Source organism: Penaeus japonicus, unplaced genomic scaffold (assembly GCF_977035675.1).
Source record: "Penaeus japonicus unplaced genomic scaffold, GWHDUDI00000001_assembly GWHDUDI00000026, whole genome shotgun sequence".
In the NCBI taxonomy this organism is placed as follows: domain Eukaryota; kingdom Metazoa; phylum Arthropoda; class Malacostraca; order Decapoda; family Penaeidae; genus Penaeus; species Penaeus japonicus.
Window position 1 is genome coordinate 15193190 of NW_028234428.1, and position 17500 is coordinate 15210689.

Here is a 17500-nt window from a genome sequence, read left to right on the forward strand (position 1 = left end):
ATAGCACACTAAAGTAAAATCTCTACCTTATTGCAATACCAATCAATTATAATGGCAGAAAGTGTTGCAAGCAATAAACCACACACACAAAAAAAGGTCAAGCAGCCATCTACAAATCAGAAAGAGTTATTGAGGGTATGGCTTTTAAAAGGAGTTAACGTCTCCTAGTGTTATTCGTGACAGGTGAAAAGACAAACATTCCCACCACAAATTTGTACAGCAAGTTTAGTCATTTATTTTTAAAGCAACTAATACTATGGGTTAAGTTCCTTTACAGTGCAGCATGTCTGTGATGTGTTTTTTCTCCTATTTCTTCCAATAGTGATTTCCTAATTATTCCCCATGATACCTTTATCTCTCTTCTTTATATAACTAGAAAAATGATATAAATAGGGATTTTCGACATCAAAAAAAGACTATAAAAACTGCTAGTAATACAGCAAGAACGAAAGAAAGAGAGAGATAGAAACATGCTGCACTGAACTGCTAGGTATTTCCAATTAATACGGCAGAGTAATGTGGCAGACATTAGCATGGAATCTTGGATGCTCGGTACTTCAATAAGTGAATATTGAGGTAAAAAGGATTCCTATTTAGTTACAACCACAATATTTTCAGTATAATTTAATAATCTGATAAGACTATTCCTGAATTCACATATGGATTATATGTGACTATGTGCTTGTGAGTGTCTGGTTGCATGTCCACACACATGTATGTTTGTTTGCAAAAGCAGAATACCAATATTCATGGGGTCTTTTTATACTAATTCCTTATGTGGTTGGAACTCTTAATCAAGTACTGATAACACAGAAAAGGGAACAAGCCATGTACCAATACCACTGAAAACAGAAGCTGCAGTATGCACTGTAAGGTATTCATGCTGCTGGAGCTTAACCCAAAAGAAATTATCCAAAGCCCACTGACGAAAAAAAAAAAAAGTAAGTTCCTCAAATCGCACTCTCCTTCCCAGCGCATTTTTTGCAGCTTGCAGATGTATGGAACTACTATTCTACTGCTCTAGCACAGTACTTACGCAGGTGAGTGGCAAGGAAACAAAACTATTGCTGTACAGAGTTCTTCTACCTTCATGGGCATAACTGCATAACGTCACTACAATAAAACTTTGCTTGGACTGGTAGTGATCTTTGAAATTCTATTTCTCCAATACTAAAACCATACTTAGTGGTAACACTTTTTCCAATGAATCCTAATGATAATACATTGGTCTATTTATCAATACATTAAATGCAACAAACAATTCTTACTAGTACATGGTTGATATTGCCCTAAACAAACATACCTAATGTAGCCCTATGCCTAAGACTGCTTTCAAGTTAGTCGCAACTCTCCTAGACAGTTAACCTTGTCAATTACCTGGATCGGTGTAGGGGTACGGGGGCGCAGGGAAGTCATCTCTCTCGATGCGAGACACATCTCCGCTGGTCGGCTTGCGTGCTCCAGGGTAGTGTGAGAGTGTTATGGGCTCCTCGTTGTTCATGTGAGGAGACTTCGGTCTGGGCGTTTCGGACTTTATGCTATCTACCATCACACGCATGCCGAGTTTACTAGATGTTTTGGGCAGTGACAGCTTCCTACTATCCACTGTTGGGGTTAAATAATAAAGTAGGAAGTCAGAATGTATTTAGCAAAAATTAAATTGCAGTCCTACAAAAAAAACATTCAACAAACAAAGAACAATACCTATGCACAAATGCATTTCAAAAATCTGTAACCCTTATTTCAATAAACTAATTTTGGGTCTAAAAAATGTTTGTTATTCTATAAACACAGTAGTATTTAATCATTGAGCACTTGACTTTATATATATATATCTTCAAACTTACGTAAGTGTAACAATGAAACCTACAGATAAAACACTTTTAAATTTTCTTCCATTACTTTGATGACAGCAATTCCAACCTAGTCCCTAACCCCTGACATCCCTCCTATTCTCTTAGGAATCCCGCGACTCACCCATGGGACGGTGCCAGTGCGGAGACTTTGGTGGAGGACGGTCGTACGGGTCCAGGGGTCGCTTGAGGTACCCCTGGGAAGGCTCGGCAGTAAGGTAGGAGTACGTGTAGATGCGGGTGATGTCGATGGGGCTTTGTGAGGATTTGTACTCGCGCAGGATCAGCCCGGGGGAGCATGTGCGATACGGACCCGAGAACTGAGATGGATGGACGAGAGAGTGTGAGGTTTGGGGTGATGGCTTGAGGTTTAAGATTATCCTCTGATTTCCTCTGACATTGTAACAAGGTGAAAATACAAGCCACTAATTCAATATGAATAATGTTATTCTAGTAAAACTAAACGTATATGTCTCTTGTAAATCTAATAAAACCTGACTCTAATCACTTGCAAAACAAGTATTACACTGAACAACAAAATACATCAAAATAACTAACAATATTCAAAATTTCTCTATCAGGTACATAAATTATAATTCTGATGAAGCTATGAACTGAAATATAGTAATAATAAAAAAATAAAGTTACACGTAATACTTCTTTGATTATTTTCTTTTGAATCTGTTAACATATATCTCATCTTTCCTTCAACAAAACAGTATTCTGCCTAAATATTTAAAATCTGATCCAAAAAGATGTTAAAGAAACAAAAGAAGTAGAAAAGACTAAATATACTTATCTGTCATGGCAAACAAACTTTTATATATTTTAAACCCTTTTTTCTTTTTATGCCATGTAACAAAATTAGCCGACCGACAGAACGGCCAACATCAACCGACCAGCGGCATCTCACCTTCCTGTTCAGGCTGTTATAGGGGCTATAGGAGCGGAACGATCCATTAAGGCTTGGTGTGCGCGATCGAGAAAACTGAAATGAATGGTCAACAAAACTAAAGTAAGTCTATGCATGCAAGCTTACAGGAATGAGGAGAGGGGGAGGGGGGGTCTGCCTGGGGTGGTGGTAAACATGCTTAAAACTGTTATCTAAATAAAACTCAATCCACCAAGACTAGGAACTACTGCCAAAAAATAATAAATGAAATATATACTAAAATAAACAAACAAACAAAAAAATAATGGAGGGTCAGGCATCTAATCAAATGATGACAAAAAAGATGTTCGAGAATTTCACATTTAATGCGCCTTCGGACTTCCCTTGATGTCGTATTTATTTTAGTTAAAGCTTATAATCCTTTGATTAACTCTTGACACTTCTATTTTTGTTTATTCCAAAATTTGATACTATAATCAATCCTTCATCATAAGCCACTTAATAGTTCTTCTTTTAATATCAAGTACATAGCAAAACTCAAGTATAAACATCAAAGTTACAAAACTAATATGAAAACATAGTAACTTAATAGTAATAATAGAGAGAACTAAAGATTCTTTTGAATATCTTTTACTTAAGTAAAATGTTAAAAAAAAATTAATAAATGCACAAATAAACAAATACCATATGAATAAAACGCTCAAAACGACTTCATATCGATAACATTCCAAGGAAAAACAGACATCAATAATATGAAGGAAAGAAACAAAAAATACAAAGTATAGAAACAAAGAAAAAAGTCAATAGACATCAAGGAAGTCGCGAGTCCCCCCACTCGGTGCACAATACGAAGGGCGACTCGCATTAGTCAGCTAGATCTTCTATCAAATCAAAAAGTTAGTCTCTGGATTGCTCTAATAGCCACATAACTTCAAAACGTCAGGCAGGCACTGAGCACACTCCTACATGTCATACCCGTCGCCATCTGCCTGTAGACTCGACTGTTTCGATAAACTGCCGACACATAAAGGGCGCGTTAACTTATTGCTTTGCACTGGACTGAAGTGTGAGAATAAAAATTGGAACTATACAAAGCTCTCAGTCAGTCACTGGGGTTGTGGGGCGTCTTTGAACTGACTCGCTCGTTTACTTTAAAAATGGGAGGGAATTGCTCTACTGATAGTAATAATAACTTTCATATTCCAAAGATCTCATTTAAAAAGAATTTACAATGGAGGGAAAAATAGAGGAAAGATATATACTGTATACATATATATATATATATCTTAAATACATAACTATCCAGACAAGGACTTTTTCTCAAAGCAATGAGAATATAAATAACTTGTAACATTCAGAAAATTATAAGTAGCAAGAAACATATGCTGGAAAATAATACTGCAATGCATAAAATTACAGCAACCTTGCTCCCTGAAGCAAGAGTCAAGGATTTCAGCAAAGCACAGAAGTTGGTTCAAACACATCTAAGTAGCTCAAAATGCACTCTAAATAAAGTACACTTAACACTGATTACATGAAGAGAATGATTAAATGAAAGAAAAGAAAAAAAAAGGAAAAAAAAGAGAAAAAAAAGCATAGGCTGCACATCTGAACTTGACCTTCAAACTAAACAATGCCCTACATTAGCAGTGAAACTTATGATCATTTATTCCTTTTTGAGAATTTAGAACTCATTTTAAGTCTTGTGCCAATTATTCAAAGTTGGTTCCACTTATAATCATTAATAGTAAAACACTGTACATAAATACATGTTTTTATAAATAATATATATAATTACAGTTACATTACTTTCAATGTTCAAATCACCTACAGAATTTCTATTCCATAAGAGAAGAATAAATGATCTATAACAAAAAAACAAAAATATGCTCTTTACTGAAAACCACATAAACTTGTAAATAAAGCAAATGTAACTGCACAAGCCATAACGAATTAGAAAAAAATAAATGAAACTAAAACAAATAATAACAAATAAAATTTCCAACAACTGCAAAAGACAGGACTTAATTTCCAAGGCTATGCTGGACGACAAAGCAGGCAACCAATGAAGAACAAGTTAACGAGAAGTCTAAAACATGTTACCAACTCCATTCCTTCCCTACCTGTGTTTCTGAAGCTGTGGAGCTCATGCCGTCAAAGTCGCGTTCCCTCTCGGCCTTCTGTTCCCCATTGACGTGGTGGCCGTTGGACAAGGAGCCGTTGAGTACTGTGCCATTTTCAGTGGGTCCTGGGCCACAGCGCGGGTGCCAGATGGCGGTACCTAGAATGGCGAAGGGATGAGAGGGTGAGAACTGGTCCCTCTGATATGGTATACTTCGTTATTTGTTCCTCGGGCAATGGTTCCATTCTCTTTCTCTCTTCTTTCTTCCTCTCCTGCCTTCTCATACTCCCACCCTGAAAATCTCTCTCCCGTCCCTCCTAACACTTCCCTTCCTTTTCCTTCTTTCCTCCTTCCCCTTTCCTAGTCCTCCTTCTTCCTCTGTTTCCCCTCTTTCTTCTTCCTTATCCTCTCTTCTTCTTCTTCTTCTTCTTCTTCTTCTTCTTCTTCTTCTTCTTCTTCTTCTTCTTCTTCTCCTCCTCCTCCTCCTCCTCCTCCTCCTCCTCCTCCTCCTCCTCCTCCTCCTCCTCCCCTCCTCCTCCTCCTCCTCCTCCTCCTCCTCCTCCTCCTCCTCCTCCTCCTCCTCCTCCTCCTCCGCCTCCGCCTCCGCCTCCGCCTCCGCCTCCGCCTCCGCCTCCGCCTCCGCCTCCGCCTCCGCCTCCGCCTCCTCCTCCGCCTCCTCCTCTGCCTCCTCCTTCTTCTTCTTCTTCTTCTTCTTCTTCTTCTTCTTCTTCTTCCTCCTCCTCCTCCTCCTCCTCCTCCTCCTCCTCCTCCTCCTCCTCCTCCGCCTCCGCCTCCGCCTCCGCCTCCGCCTCCGCCTCCGCCTCCGCCTCCTCCTCCTCCGCCTCCGCCTCCTCCTCCGCCTCCTCCTCCTCCTCCTCCTCCTCCTCCTCCTCCTCCTCCTCCTCCTCCTCCTCCTCCTCCTCTTCCTCCGCCTCCTCCGCCGCCTCCTCCTCCGCCGCCTCCTCCTCCTCCTCCTCCGCCTCCGCCTCCTCCTCCTCCTCCTCCTCCTCCTCCTCCTCCTCCTCCTCCTCCTCCTCCGCCTCCTCCTCTGCCTCCTCCTCCTCCTCTTCCTCCGCCTCCTCCTCCTCCTCCTCCTCCTCCTCCTCCTCCTCCTCCTCCTCCTCCTCCTCCTCCTCCTCCTCCTCCTCCTCCTCTACCTCCGCCTCCTCCTTTCCATAATTCCCCTTCCTCTATATCCTTCTTACCCCCACCCCACTTCTTTCCTTTCCCCTCCTTCTCACCCTAACTATTCCCCCGTGCCCCTAAGACTCACCCTGTAGGTACATTTCCTCCCCGTCGCCGAAGGGATCCCCACACTTGGTACACCTCGCGCAGGTAGGGTGGAAGTGGTGATTGTCTCCCGCCTGGAGCACCTTGCCGCTGATGAACCTGTTGCAGTAGGCGCACTTGACGCCGAACTGGGCCTGGTAGTCCTTCTCGCAGTAAGGCATTCCATCCCTGGAAGAGATTGCATGAATGAGTGGGGTGGGGGGTGATTAAGAGGTCGGCTTATCTTGGCAGTGATATTTTAGGGTTACTTTATTAACCAACTTTTGCTCTCTTTTCATATTTCATATTTCTTTTCAGCCTCATTATCATTTTTAATCACTTCCTTTTTTATACACGTGTAATCGATACATATATGTGTATGTGATATTTATAGTATATTTACATCTTTAAATAATCGTGTGTGTGTGTGGTTGTATGTATGTATGCATGTATGTTTATTTCTTATATATGCATGTGTATATGTATGCATGTATGTTTATTTCTTATATATGTATGTGTATATGTATGCATGTATGTGTCTGTCTGTGTATGTGTGTTTGTGTACATGTGTGTACGTGTATACGTGTATACGTGTATATGTGTATACATATATATGTGTATACTTGTATATGTATATATGTATATATGTCCATAAGTAGATATGTATGCATGTATGAATGTCTGTGTGTATGTATGATGCGCGGCCGCCCCCAGTCGCTCCCTCCCAGGTCCCGCCGCCCTGCCGCACGCGGGAGGCGGCGGGAGGCGTTTGTGCGGCGAGCAGTCTCGTGTGAGTGAGTGTGGGAATGAGACAGAGGGAGGGAAGTGGGAAGTGGGAAGTGTGTGAAAGGATGTTTATTATTTGTGCGTGTGCGTGTGTATATGCGAGAGTGTGTGTACGTCTGTGTTTGTGTGTTTGTGTGTGTGTGTGTGTGTGTGTGTGTGTGTGTGTGTGTGTGTGTGTGTGTGTGTGTGTGTGTGTGTGTGTGTGTGTGTGTGTGTGTGCGCGTGTGCGTGTGCGTGTGCGTGTGCGTGTGCGTGTGCGTGTGCGTGAATGTGTATGCATAGACGTCTGCATATGCGTGAATGCATCCACGTGCGTCCGTACGTGAGTGCATCCGCGCATACCACCCTCCCCCTCCCTCCCCCCCTCATCCATCAAAAAAGACCAGTCCGAGTACTCACTTGCCCATGTACTCTCCATGCAACACGGTGTTGCAAGCGGCGCACTTGAAGCACCAGATGTGCCATTGCTGATCGAGTGCAATCAGAGCCTGCCCTTCCACCAGCTCCTCCTTGCAACCGGCGCATTCTGGGGGGGGGGGGGAGAAAAAAAAGTCGTTAGTCATTAGTTTTTCGAAATGATAAGGATGTGGTTTGTGGATCCGGAGATATGTGTATTTAAATGTAGAGATTGTGTTGATTTATCTTTTATCATCAGTATCATTATTTTTGTTGTCATTGTCGTTATCATTATTACGACTATGGTTTTCCTTATTATTATTACTATTATTATCATTATCATTGTCATCATTATTACTATCGTCATAATTATTACCACACCTAATTATTACTTATATATATACATACATATATATATATATATATATATATATATATATATATATATATATATACATATATATATTTACATATATATACATACATATATATACATATATATATATATATATATATATATATATATATATATATATATATATATATATATATATATATATATATGCATTTGAGATGACTACACTCGAAAAGTCTATAAGAGTACATAATGCAATTCAATAAATGGTTAAACACAATGCATATATTTCCTCAGGGAATAAAAAATAAATAAAAAATAAAAAGTTACAACCCGACCACATATCACAGCTGGTTAACATAACTATCTCACGGCCATTTCGCGCCATTTTCTCCTGCCGGCGAAAAAAAATACTATCGTTCTAAAATCCAGATATTTTTCAGAAGGGGACCCAATTTCGAAAACTGTTTTAGAACAAAAAAAAAGTGTGTATATAATAATAAAACGAGAAATACCGCAAATGCCAAACCACGAGTAAGAATTTCGCTTTGAAAGAAAAGACCTTTTAACAGAGGGAGAAACTTGGAGAAACTTTTTTTTCACGAGAGAGAGAGAGAGAGAGAGAGAGAGAGAGAGAGAGAGAGAGAGAGAGAGAGAGAGAGAGAGAGAGAGAGAGAGAGAGAGAGAGAGAGAGAGAGAGAGAAAGAAAAAGAGAGAAAGCGAGACAGAGACAGCCAGAATTGTAAGAATAGAGAAAATAAGAAAGGTAATAATATAAAAAAAAAAAATACAAAGACCGCAACAACATCTCTAAACACCACAGTAATAAACTCGAAAACACATAAACAGCAACAAACACTTTGTCTGCCATTTCCACTTCGGGGGAAAAAAAGGAGAAAATAAATGCCTAAGGAAGTCACCGCTAATCACAGCACACACGCAAAAAATGAGGGGCTTTTATCACAAAAAATGAGAAAGTATTGAAAGGTAAATCCTGCATTTGTATCTGTTTCCTGTGATCTGTTTGTCTGTCTGTTTAACATCAGTAAGGTCATAGAGGAAATAATAACAGTGGTAGTGGTAATTATTACAACGGTTACAGTAAATAGCAACACTGATGGTAATAGTAAAGATAATAGATATTGTGATCATTATATTGATGAAAATAATGATAATTTGGACTAAATTTTGAGAGACGGGGGGGGGAGGGAGGGAGTAAGAGAGGGAGGGAGGGAGAGAAGAGAGAGAGAGAGAGAGAGAGAGAGAGAGAGAGAGAGAGAGAGAGAGAGAGAGAGAGTTTACGAGTTTGAGAGTGAGAGAAAGAGAGAGAGAATAAAAATAAAAGACGAGAGTAGACCCCCACCCCCCACCCCCACCCCACCCACCCACACACACAATGCCAAATGCCCTCGTTTCCACCTCTATCATACCTTCGCAAAAGGTTATCTCACACAAAAGCTCAGGAATTACGGTGGCCTATATATAAAAGAGGTACAAATGACTAGGGTTAATGGTAGCCATTTTAATAGACGTATTAGTCTGAGGTATTACCACGTGGCCGGTTTCCTGGACAAACAAGAAGAAGAAGAAGAAGAAGAAGAAGAAGAAGAAGAAGAGGAAGATGAAGAAGAGGAAGACGAAGAGAAAGAATAATAAGACGAAGAAGAAGGAGAAGAAGACGAAGAGGAAGAATAATAATAAGACGAAGAGGAAGAATAATAATAAGACGAAGAGGAAGAATAATAATAAGACGAAGAGGAAGAATAATAAGAAGACGAAGAAGAAGAAAAAAATAAAGAAAATAACAAGTAAACATATACGAAGCTCAGAAGAAACAACAACAGCAACAACAATTCTTTAAATACCACAACAACAATAATTCTTTAAATACCACAACAATCAATAGATAATTTTCATTTCACTCCAACCAACTTAATAATCAAAAATAAAAATAAAACACACGATTCGCCTCAAAGAATAATCACGTCGATTTGCCAGGTCGAACAACCGGCCCAAAAACAATCACGTGTGGGACCCATTAATCTTCTATGTGAACCCCGTGACCTTCCTAACCCATTTTTTTTTAATATGACGGGAAATTTATTCTTTTCTATAGAGGTATCTGGGTCAAAAATAATGCTTGGGATAGAAGATGAGATGAGTTTTTTTTATAATAAATAGGATCTTTTTTCATATTCATCAATGGCTTACGCTAATAATAACAATTATAATAATAATAATAATTATTATTATTATAATAATAACAGTGATAGCAACAATAGTGATAATAATAGTAGTAATAATAAAAAAATGATAATAATAATAAAAAAAATAATAACACAACATCAGTATGAACAATCTTATCATCATTATCATAACTAAAAAAAAATAATACTAACAATAATGATAATGATAATAATAATAATCATAACAAAGAAAATAATAAAAGAGGTGGGAAAAATTCTCCTCCGACAGAAGAATAACTTTTGTGCCCGCGGTGTCTGCGAGGAAATCCAGGCTGGCGTAATATCAGTGCAATTAAGGCATCATTCCCCAATTACCGATAATGATGAATCAATTACGTTATCTCTGTGCCAGTTCTTTGCTCATTTCTTTCGTAAATCCTTCTTCACTTTGTGTTTGAAGTACGAGCATCATTCTCATTTTAAGTCGGCGGGAAAGAAGGAAAAATGAAGGAAAAATGGCATTGAAACGATAGGAAACAAAAAGAAAAATAGTTAAACATTCATATATATATATATAATAATAATAATAATAATAATAATAATAATAATAATAATAATAATAAAATACACACCCAACACCAGTTACAGAATCCCCCCCTACCCATATTCCACCCCCCCCCCATCCCTGTCCCCCTCCTCCCTCCACCCTCCAACCTCCCCTCTCCAGCCCTCCCCCTTCCTCCTTCCTCCCCCCTCCCTCCATCCTCCATCCTCCCCCCTCCCCCCTCCCCCCTCCGCCCTCCGCCCTCCCCCCTCCTCCCTCCAGCCCTCCCTCCTCCTCCCACCCTCCAAAGACGGCTCCCCTCTTGACCTCTCGTAGCAACCCCTCTCACTGGCCTAACCTCAATACCACCTCCACCTCCCCCGCCCACGCCCACGCCCACTCCACTTCAAACCACATGGCTTCACAATTACGTCCCATTTGCATATTCTTGTAAGGTGTGTGTGTGTGGGGGGGGGGAATAGAGGGGGGAAGGGGGATAGGGGTTAGAGGAGGGTATTGGGGGCTAGGAGGGTGGGGATGGGAGGAAGGTGGCGACCCTGAAATTTACGATGAATCTTTTTTTTTTTTTTTTTTTTTTTGCTATTGAGGTTGGCATGTTGGTTTTGAAAGTTTAGACCTCGACTGTGCGGGGTTTTCGGTAATTTCTCCGTGTCTCTGTCGCGCTGAAGTCACTTACTTATTTCTTCTGTCTTTTACTCTCCTGATCGCTCTCGATTTCCCATTCTCTCTCCTTTCCCCTCCCTCTTCCTCTCTCTCTCTCTCTCTCTCTCTCTCTCTCTCTCTCTCTCTCTCTCCCTCTCTCCCTCTCTCTCTCTCTCTCTCTCTCTCTCTCTCTCTCTCTCTCTCTCTCTCTCTCTCTCCCTCTCCCTCTCCCTCTCCCTCTCCCTCTCCCTCTCCCTCTCCCTCTCCCTCTCCCTCTCCCTCTCCCTCTCCCTCTCCCTCTCCCTCTCCCTCTCCCTCTCCCTCTCCCTCTCCCTCTCCCTCTCCCTCTCCCTCTCCCTCTCCCTCTCCCCCCTTTCCTTACAGTTACCTAAACAGAGCGTCAACGTGATGACCATCTTCCTGGTTCCATCCTTCCTCCTCTTGCAATATTTCCTGAGGGACACTCTAACTTGGCTGCTCACGCTGACCTCCTCCTCCTCCTTTTCCTTCTTCTCTTCCTTCCCTTCCTCCTTCTTCTCCGCCTCTTTCCCTATATCCTTTCCCTCAACTTCCTCCTCCTCCTCCTTCTGCTTCTGCTTCTCCTTCTCTTCCTCCTCTTCCTCCACATTCTTCGTCGACGTCTTCGGGTATGTGACGGGCAGCGTGACGTAGCCCTCGAAGCGACCCAATTTCAGGAGGTCGACGAGGGAGAGCCCCGATGAGGAGGAGGCTGGCGTGGTGGCGTCGGGAGCCGGAGGAGCAGCGGCGGGAGGGCTCGAGGACGAGGTCGAGGACGAGGTCGAGGACGAGGTGGAGAGAGGGGACGGATCGAGAGCGAGGAAAACGGAGGACTGGCGACCCGGTTTTTCCAGGATCTGCGTCCTTTTCCGCCCGATTCCCTGGCCGGGCGCCGCCGTGGCCTGAACCTCCGCCACGATTGGGGTACGGACGTAATCGGTCTCATACCCACGGTCCAGGACTGGGAGAAAGGGGTCCGTGGGCCTTCCTGGCGGTTGGAGAGGTTCCTCTACGAGCGAAAGGGGGCGGATTTGGCCCTGTTCACACGCGGCTGTTCGCGGTTCTGGAAACGTAGACGCTGATTCTTTTCGCGTATGGGAACTGACACGGCTCTGCTCCGGTTCTGACACGGTTCTTGGTCCCACTTGCTGATTCAGTATTTCTGGTGTGTTCGGCGTTCTTATCTGAGCGCCCTCGTCATGACACATTTTCTCCGGTTCTGAACCCGCCAACACGAGACCTCGATGTGGTTCCTCGTTCAAGTGCTCCCCTTTCCTCTCTTCTGTCCCGCTGCGTGTGAGCGAGTGCGTCTGCGCTTGTGCTTTCGGCGCGGGGCTGAGAGAGGGCCGCGTCACTCCCAAAGGGGAACTCCTCAAACGGCTGCCACTCTTTCCCTGGGCGTCTGGGCGGGTTATAGATCGTGCAATTGGTATTGAAGGATATTCTTCCTTCTTTAAAGCGGATTCTACAACTGGCGAAGAGTCTACCGGTGCAAGAGCCTCGTATAAGGTATTACTTCGCGCTGTGGGTATCTTGAGCTCACCGGCCGTTCTCGAGTGGTCCTCGTGAATCCACGCCTCTTCCTCGGTCCTCGCAGACTTCGAGCGCGTCCGAGGGTGTTCTCTGGAACCTTCACAGAGAGCCTCGGAGGCTTCGGAGTTCCGAACGGGATCGGTCGGCGTGGCGGTGCCGTCGGGCGGTTCCCTTCGCGCCAACCCCGCCACCTTCCCCTGCAGCCTGCACGACCCCAACGGCGAGTTCGTGACCCTGTCGTGTTGCCCGACCAGCCCCCATCCTTCAGCTTCTGCGGGAGAGGTCAGGTCGCTCCCGGCTTCGGGTTTCCAGTGCGACAGTGACCTGGGTTGACTCGATATCACCGTGAAGGAGGGGGAGGCGGAGGCGGAGGAGGAGGAGGAGGAGGAGGGTCGGTCGTGCGCGTGGGAGTCGCTTCGAAAGGCGTCTGGCGAGCGGTCGTGGCCGGGAGAATTCTCCGACGAAGGGTCTTTGCGGGGGGCGGGCTCGGGCGCCGCGTCGGTCCCCGGAGGCAGGTTGGAGGAGCGACAGAGCACCTGCTGGATCCTGCGGTAGAGCGGGCCGAGCGAGCAGAGGGCGTGGGCCAAGCAGGGCGCCGGGATGCTGAGGCGGCGCTGCAGGGAGGCGGGGGAGGGCGTGTGCGCGGGCGGGGTCTGGCAGGGGGAGGCAGCCGCAGAGGGCGCGCATGACCGGGCGCTGGCGGGGCCGTCGTACTTGACCACGCTGTAGAACTCTTCCTTTGAGTTCGGGCGCGAGTGCGGCTGCGTGCGCGGGCGCGGAACGGCGCTGGATTCCGCCCTTGCACACGTGCACGACGACGGCGAAGCAAGTGGCTTTGGGCCTGCGTTGTCCGTCCAGCCTTCGGCGTACTTCTGGGTCAGGCAGCTGCACTCTCCGCGGCCGCCCCCGCCCTCGCCCCCCAAGGCCGCCCGGCAGCCCGGCGCAGGCATCGCGGGGGACGGCGCGGGCGGCGAGGGCGCGCGGGCTGGGTAGCCTCCCGCCGCCCCGCAGCCACAGTGCCATGAGGCGGAGGAAGGCCCATGGCCGTGGAGCATGGGCGTGCCACCGGAGGGGGGCGGGAGGTGTGGGTGCGCCTGCCGCGGGTTCTCCGTCTGCGGCCCCGCCCATGGGGAAGCCTCGCCGCCCGAGTACAAGTAGTAGCAGTAGCCCGAGCCCTTCGCGATCCCCGCTCCGGCGCCGGCGCTCCTGCCTGCGACCGCGCACTCGCTGCAGGTCGGGTCCCTCTTGGGGGCCTCTGCGCACCAGCCATTCGGCCACCACGCGGCCTCCTCCCCCGCGCCCCGCCCCGCCCCTCCCGCTGCGTACAAGTCCCCGCCAACGCCAGCTGTCGCACGGCGCGACGGCGAGGCGGGGAGAGCCGCGTAGGCGGGCGTGGGGTAGTACAAGTTGGCGTAGGCGGGATCCGCGGGCGTGGCGGGGTAGAGGGCGCTGTAGGTGGGCGCGGAGGAGCAGGTAGGCGGGACTGAATACATGTTGGAATAGGTGGTCGTGGTGGCGTAGGGGCTGTGCTGCATGGGCGGCGGCGGGCAGGGCTGGGGGTTGTAGTACGTGGGTGCTGGGGGGGAGTAGTAGGCGTAGGGCGGCAGGTGGGAAGTGGCGGGCGGGAGGTAGCCAGCGGTGGGCTGATGCTGGCCGTAGGGGCACAGAGAGGGCGGCAGAGTGGGCGGCGGTGGGGCGGCAGAGCTCAGCGGTGCGGGGAGGAACGCTTCCACCGGCGGGTCGTCCCCAGGGCTGTACCGAAGAGGCGCGATGAAAGGCGCAGGCGGGCCAGACGACGCGCTCGCCTCCACGTCGTTGAGGGGGAGGACCACGACCTTCGTCCTCCCTCTTGATCGTCTTCTTCCTCGCTCGAGCGGCGGGACGCCCTCCACCGCCGTGCCGAGGGCGAGGTGCGGCGCGAGGGAGGCGCCCGACGACCTCCTGCTGCCGCGGTACGTCGGTAGGAAATGGAGGGAATCGAAGGCTCTCCGGGCGAGGTCTGAGTCCTCCTCCTCCTCTTCCTCCTCCGCCTCCTTGCTTCTCTCCTCGCCATAGTCGTCCCTCTCCTCCGAGTCTCCATCGCTTCCTTCGGTCTCATCTCCGACTTCTTCGCCGTAGTCTTCTAACTCGTCTCCTTCGGGATGGACAACTTCCTGCTGCTGGTGGTCTTCGTCGCTGCACTCGCTGTCGTAGCCGAGGTCATCTCTCCTCTCGCGGGTCTTGCGTGTTGGCTCTCCGACTCCCGCGCCCTCGCTTCCACTTCCCTCCCACCTCTCCTCCCTCGCCGCCTCCTTCGACGGGTCCTTCCTGCGCAGAGTGCCGACCCTGTACCACCTCCTCCTGTCCCCGTCCAGCCAGCCGTCAGCCGAGGGCTCCAGTCGCCCCTCCTTGCCCGCGCTCCAGCTGTCGCCTGCCTCCCTCGCCGCAGCTTCTTCCGAGTCTCTCGTAACAGCTGTTCCGTCGGCCCCCTTGTCCCGCGACGGTTGACGCGTTCTCTCCGCGCCTCTGGCTTTGTTACGTAACAGGCTGTCGTATGTTCCGTAATCGCGAGGGGGTCTCGGTGCCCTTCCCTGCTCATCTGTTAGCAATGTCCTCCCCGATCCATCGCATCTCTCCTCTCCGTCCTCTCCCCCCTCCATCCCCCTCTCGTCCCCCTCTGCTCCCCCTCCTTCCATCAGACAGCCTAGACACGTAGTGCCAGACATGCCCGGCCCTGCGCCCCTCCCGCACCTGTCTGAACATCGAGGGTGCGTCGCGGTTCTGGCATCACTGCTTGGAGGGTTTGTCTGGCGACTGGACACAGTGGGAGTTTTTTCCTCGCGGGACACATAGGACCTGGTCTTGCCTCGCGAGTACGTGACCACGACTGTCTCGAGGCTGTCTTTTGCTTGGTGCATATTGGCAACGCTGTTACGTCCTCCTCCTCCTCTTTCTCCTCTTTCCTTTCCCTCCACCTCCCCTTCACTTCCTCTTCCCCCGCCTTCGCCATACGAAGTTCTGGCAACACTTTGCGGCGGCGAGTTGTGACACCCGATGATGCGACTTGCATGTGGCGCCGCCGCTGCATTCCCTCCCCCCTCCCGGCTTCTGGCGAGAGTGCGCGAGCCCGCTGCGGTTACGACAACACCTCCGCCGCAGTAGGTTAGAGCGACGGCAGATGGCTGCGGCCGGAGGAACGGCGCTTGTGTTTTATTATCGTAACCGCCGCCCGCACTCTCTGCCGCGGGGGACGCTGCCTCTGCAACCGTTGGCCGACGCACGCCCACGCGCTTGGCGGAGCCACGCCCCCCCGCTCGTCTGGTAAACACGTCTTCTGCTTCAGGTACTCTGTTACTTGCCGCTTCAGGTACTTCTGTGTGTATCATCATCTCGCCCGCTTCTGCCTCCTCTGCCACCTCCTCCTCCTCCTCCTCCTCCTCCTCCTCCTCCTCCTCCCAGCTTAAACTACTCTCCTCCGAATTCGGCGTCGAGGCGGAAGTGGCCGAGGAGGACGAAGAAGAGGAGGAGGAAGAGGAGGAGGAAGAGGAGGATGAGGATGAGAGATTAGGGAAGTGCGAATGGAAAGCATGATAATTGGCGGCACAGGGATACGAGTAATGTGGGCGTGTGGGGTCATCGTAGTAGTGGGCGTGGCTAAGATCGAGGTGGGCGTGAGCGGGATACGAGTAAGGATTCGGATGGGCGTAAGAGTGGGTCGGGAAGGAGTAGTAGGAGCCACTGGCGGAGGCAAAAGGATACGAGGAATAATGATAAGGTAGCATGTCGGTGCGGGACGCGTAGGGGTGGGCGGGGAAGTACGTCGAGTGGGCGTGGGAATAGTAGTCCGCGGGATAGTATGGGTTGGCGGGGTAGGAGCTGCAGGTGTCGTCCAGGGGAGATGGCGAGGGAGAGCGCGTGGGCGCGGCGGCAGGAGACTCTGCCCTCAGGATGCACGTCTCGGCTTCGCTCCACTCGCTCCACTCGGACTCGCTGAAGGACTCGCCCTCGCTACTGCGCTCCGGTGCCACCCGCGCCCCGCCCACGGTGTCCAGCCGCCCCCAGGACCCCGAGTGACATGACGGATCGCCTTCCGCGCCTCCGTCGACGCCGCCTTCGATGCCGTCGCCTGGGGTCTCGGTGCCCCAACTGATACCGACGTCATAAGCGTCGCAGTCTTGCAGACTGCGACTTCCAGCCTCCTCGCGGCAGTCGTCGCCGTCCTCCGCCGTGATTCCGACATGGACACTCTCTTGGTCGACTTCGTCACTCTCGCCGCACTCGTCTTCGTCCTCGTCTTCGCCCTCTGCGACTTCTTCGTCCATCCACTCGAAGCAGACGTCGATCAGGTTCTCCATCTCCCCTTTGATCACTTGCGTCCCTTCCCCTTCTCCTTCCCCTTCCTCTGCCGCCGCTGCCTCCTCCTTCCTGCTACCTGGGCCTTCCTCCCTCGCCTCCTTCGAGTCACCGCCGCCGCTAGCGACTTCGACGCGGCCGCAGGTAGTGAACTGGAACTCGCTGTCGATCTCCCAACCTTCTTCCTCGTCCTCCTCTTCCTCCTCGGACTCAACTTCTACCTCTTCCTCTTCGTCTTCGTCTTCGTCTTCCTCGTCCTCCATCACTTTGCACTCGCCTCCCCCTCCTCCACCCGCGTCACAAAGGTCTCTTGGCGAGTTCCCTCGAGGCTCGAGTGCGAAGACCTCCTCCTCGAGCCAGGAGAAGCACTGCGTAACCGCCTTGACGGCCGAGTCCTGCGAGAGGAGGTCCGGGCTGCCTCCAGCGCCCGAGTCCGACGACGAGGAAGACGAGGACGACGTCGCCTCTTCTTCTTCGTCCTGCACCTCGAGGTCGAGGTCGACATCAAGGCTGGGTGAGTTTGTGTTCAAGTCCCACTCGAGCGGATACAA

The 17500-nt window shown here is 48.8% G+C and overlaps 2 protein-coding genes across 20 annotated transcripts in view; both read right to left on the reverse strand.

Annotated features, from left to right (window-relative positions):
- Unc-115a (actin binding LIM protein Uncoordinated 115a) overlaps positions 1–17500 on the reverse strand; it is a 163694-nt gene that overhangs the window by 21038 nt on the left and 125156 nt on the right. For 10 of the 19 annotated variants that reach the window (XR_015192295.1, XR_015192292.1, XR_015192293.1 and 7 more), the window contains exons 6-11: positions 7322–7448; positions 6141–6325; positions 4869–5026; positions 2767–2841; positions 1978–2173; positions 1378–1605 (exon numbers count right to left, since the gene is read on the reverse strand). Coding sequence is in view for 13 of the 19 variants with exons in the window: in XM_086552015.1 (XP_086408141.1) it covers positions 1378–1605; positions 1978–2173; positions 2767–2841; positions 4869–5026; positions 6141–6325; positions 7322–7448 (969 nt within the window). In the remaining 6 variants the exon portion in view is untranslated. Of the gene's footprint in view, positions 1–1377; positions 1606–1977; positions 2174–2766; positions 2842–3720; positions 3760–4868; positions 5027–6140; positions 6326–7321; positions 7449–17500 lie in introns of all 19 variants that reach the window. The other 9 variants (XR_015192296.1, XM_086552020.1, XM_086552018.1 and 6 more) reach the window with 2 other exon arrangements.
- LOC147468797 (uncharacterized) overlaps positions 11001–17500 on the reverse strand; it is a 7907-nt gene continuing 1407 nt past the window's right edge. The window contains exon 1 of the mRNA XM_086552010.1: positions 11001–17500. This exon is cut by the window's right edge and continues 1407 nt beyond it. Coding sequence (XP_086408136.1) covers positions 11117–17500 — 6384 coding nt within the window. The 3' untranslated portion in view covers positions 11001–11116.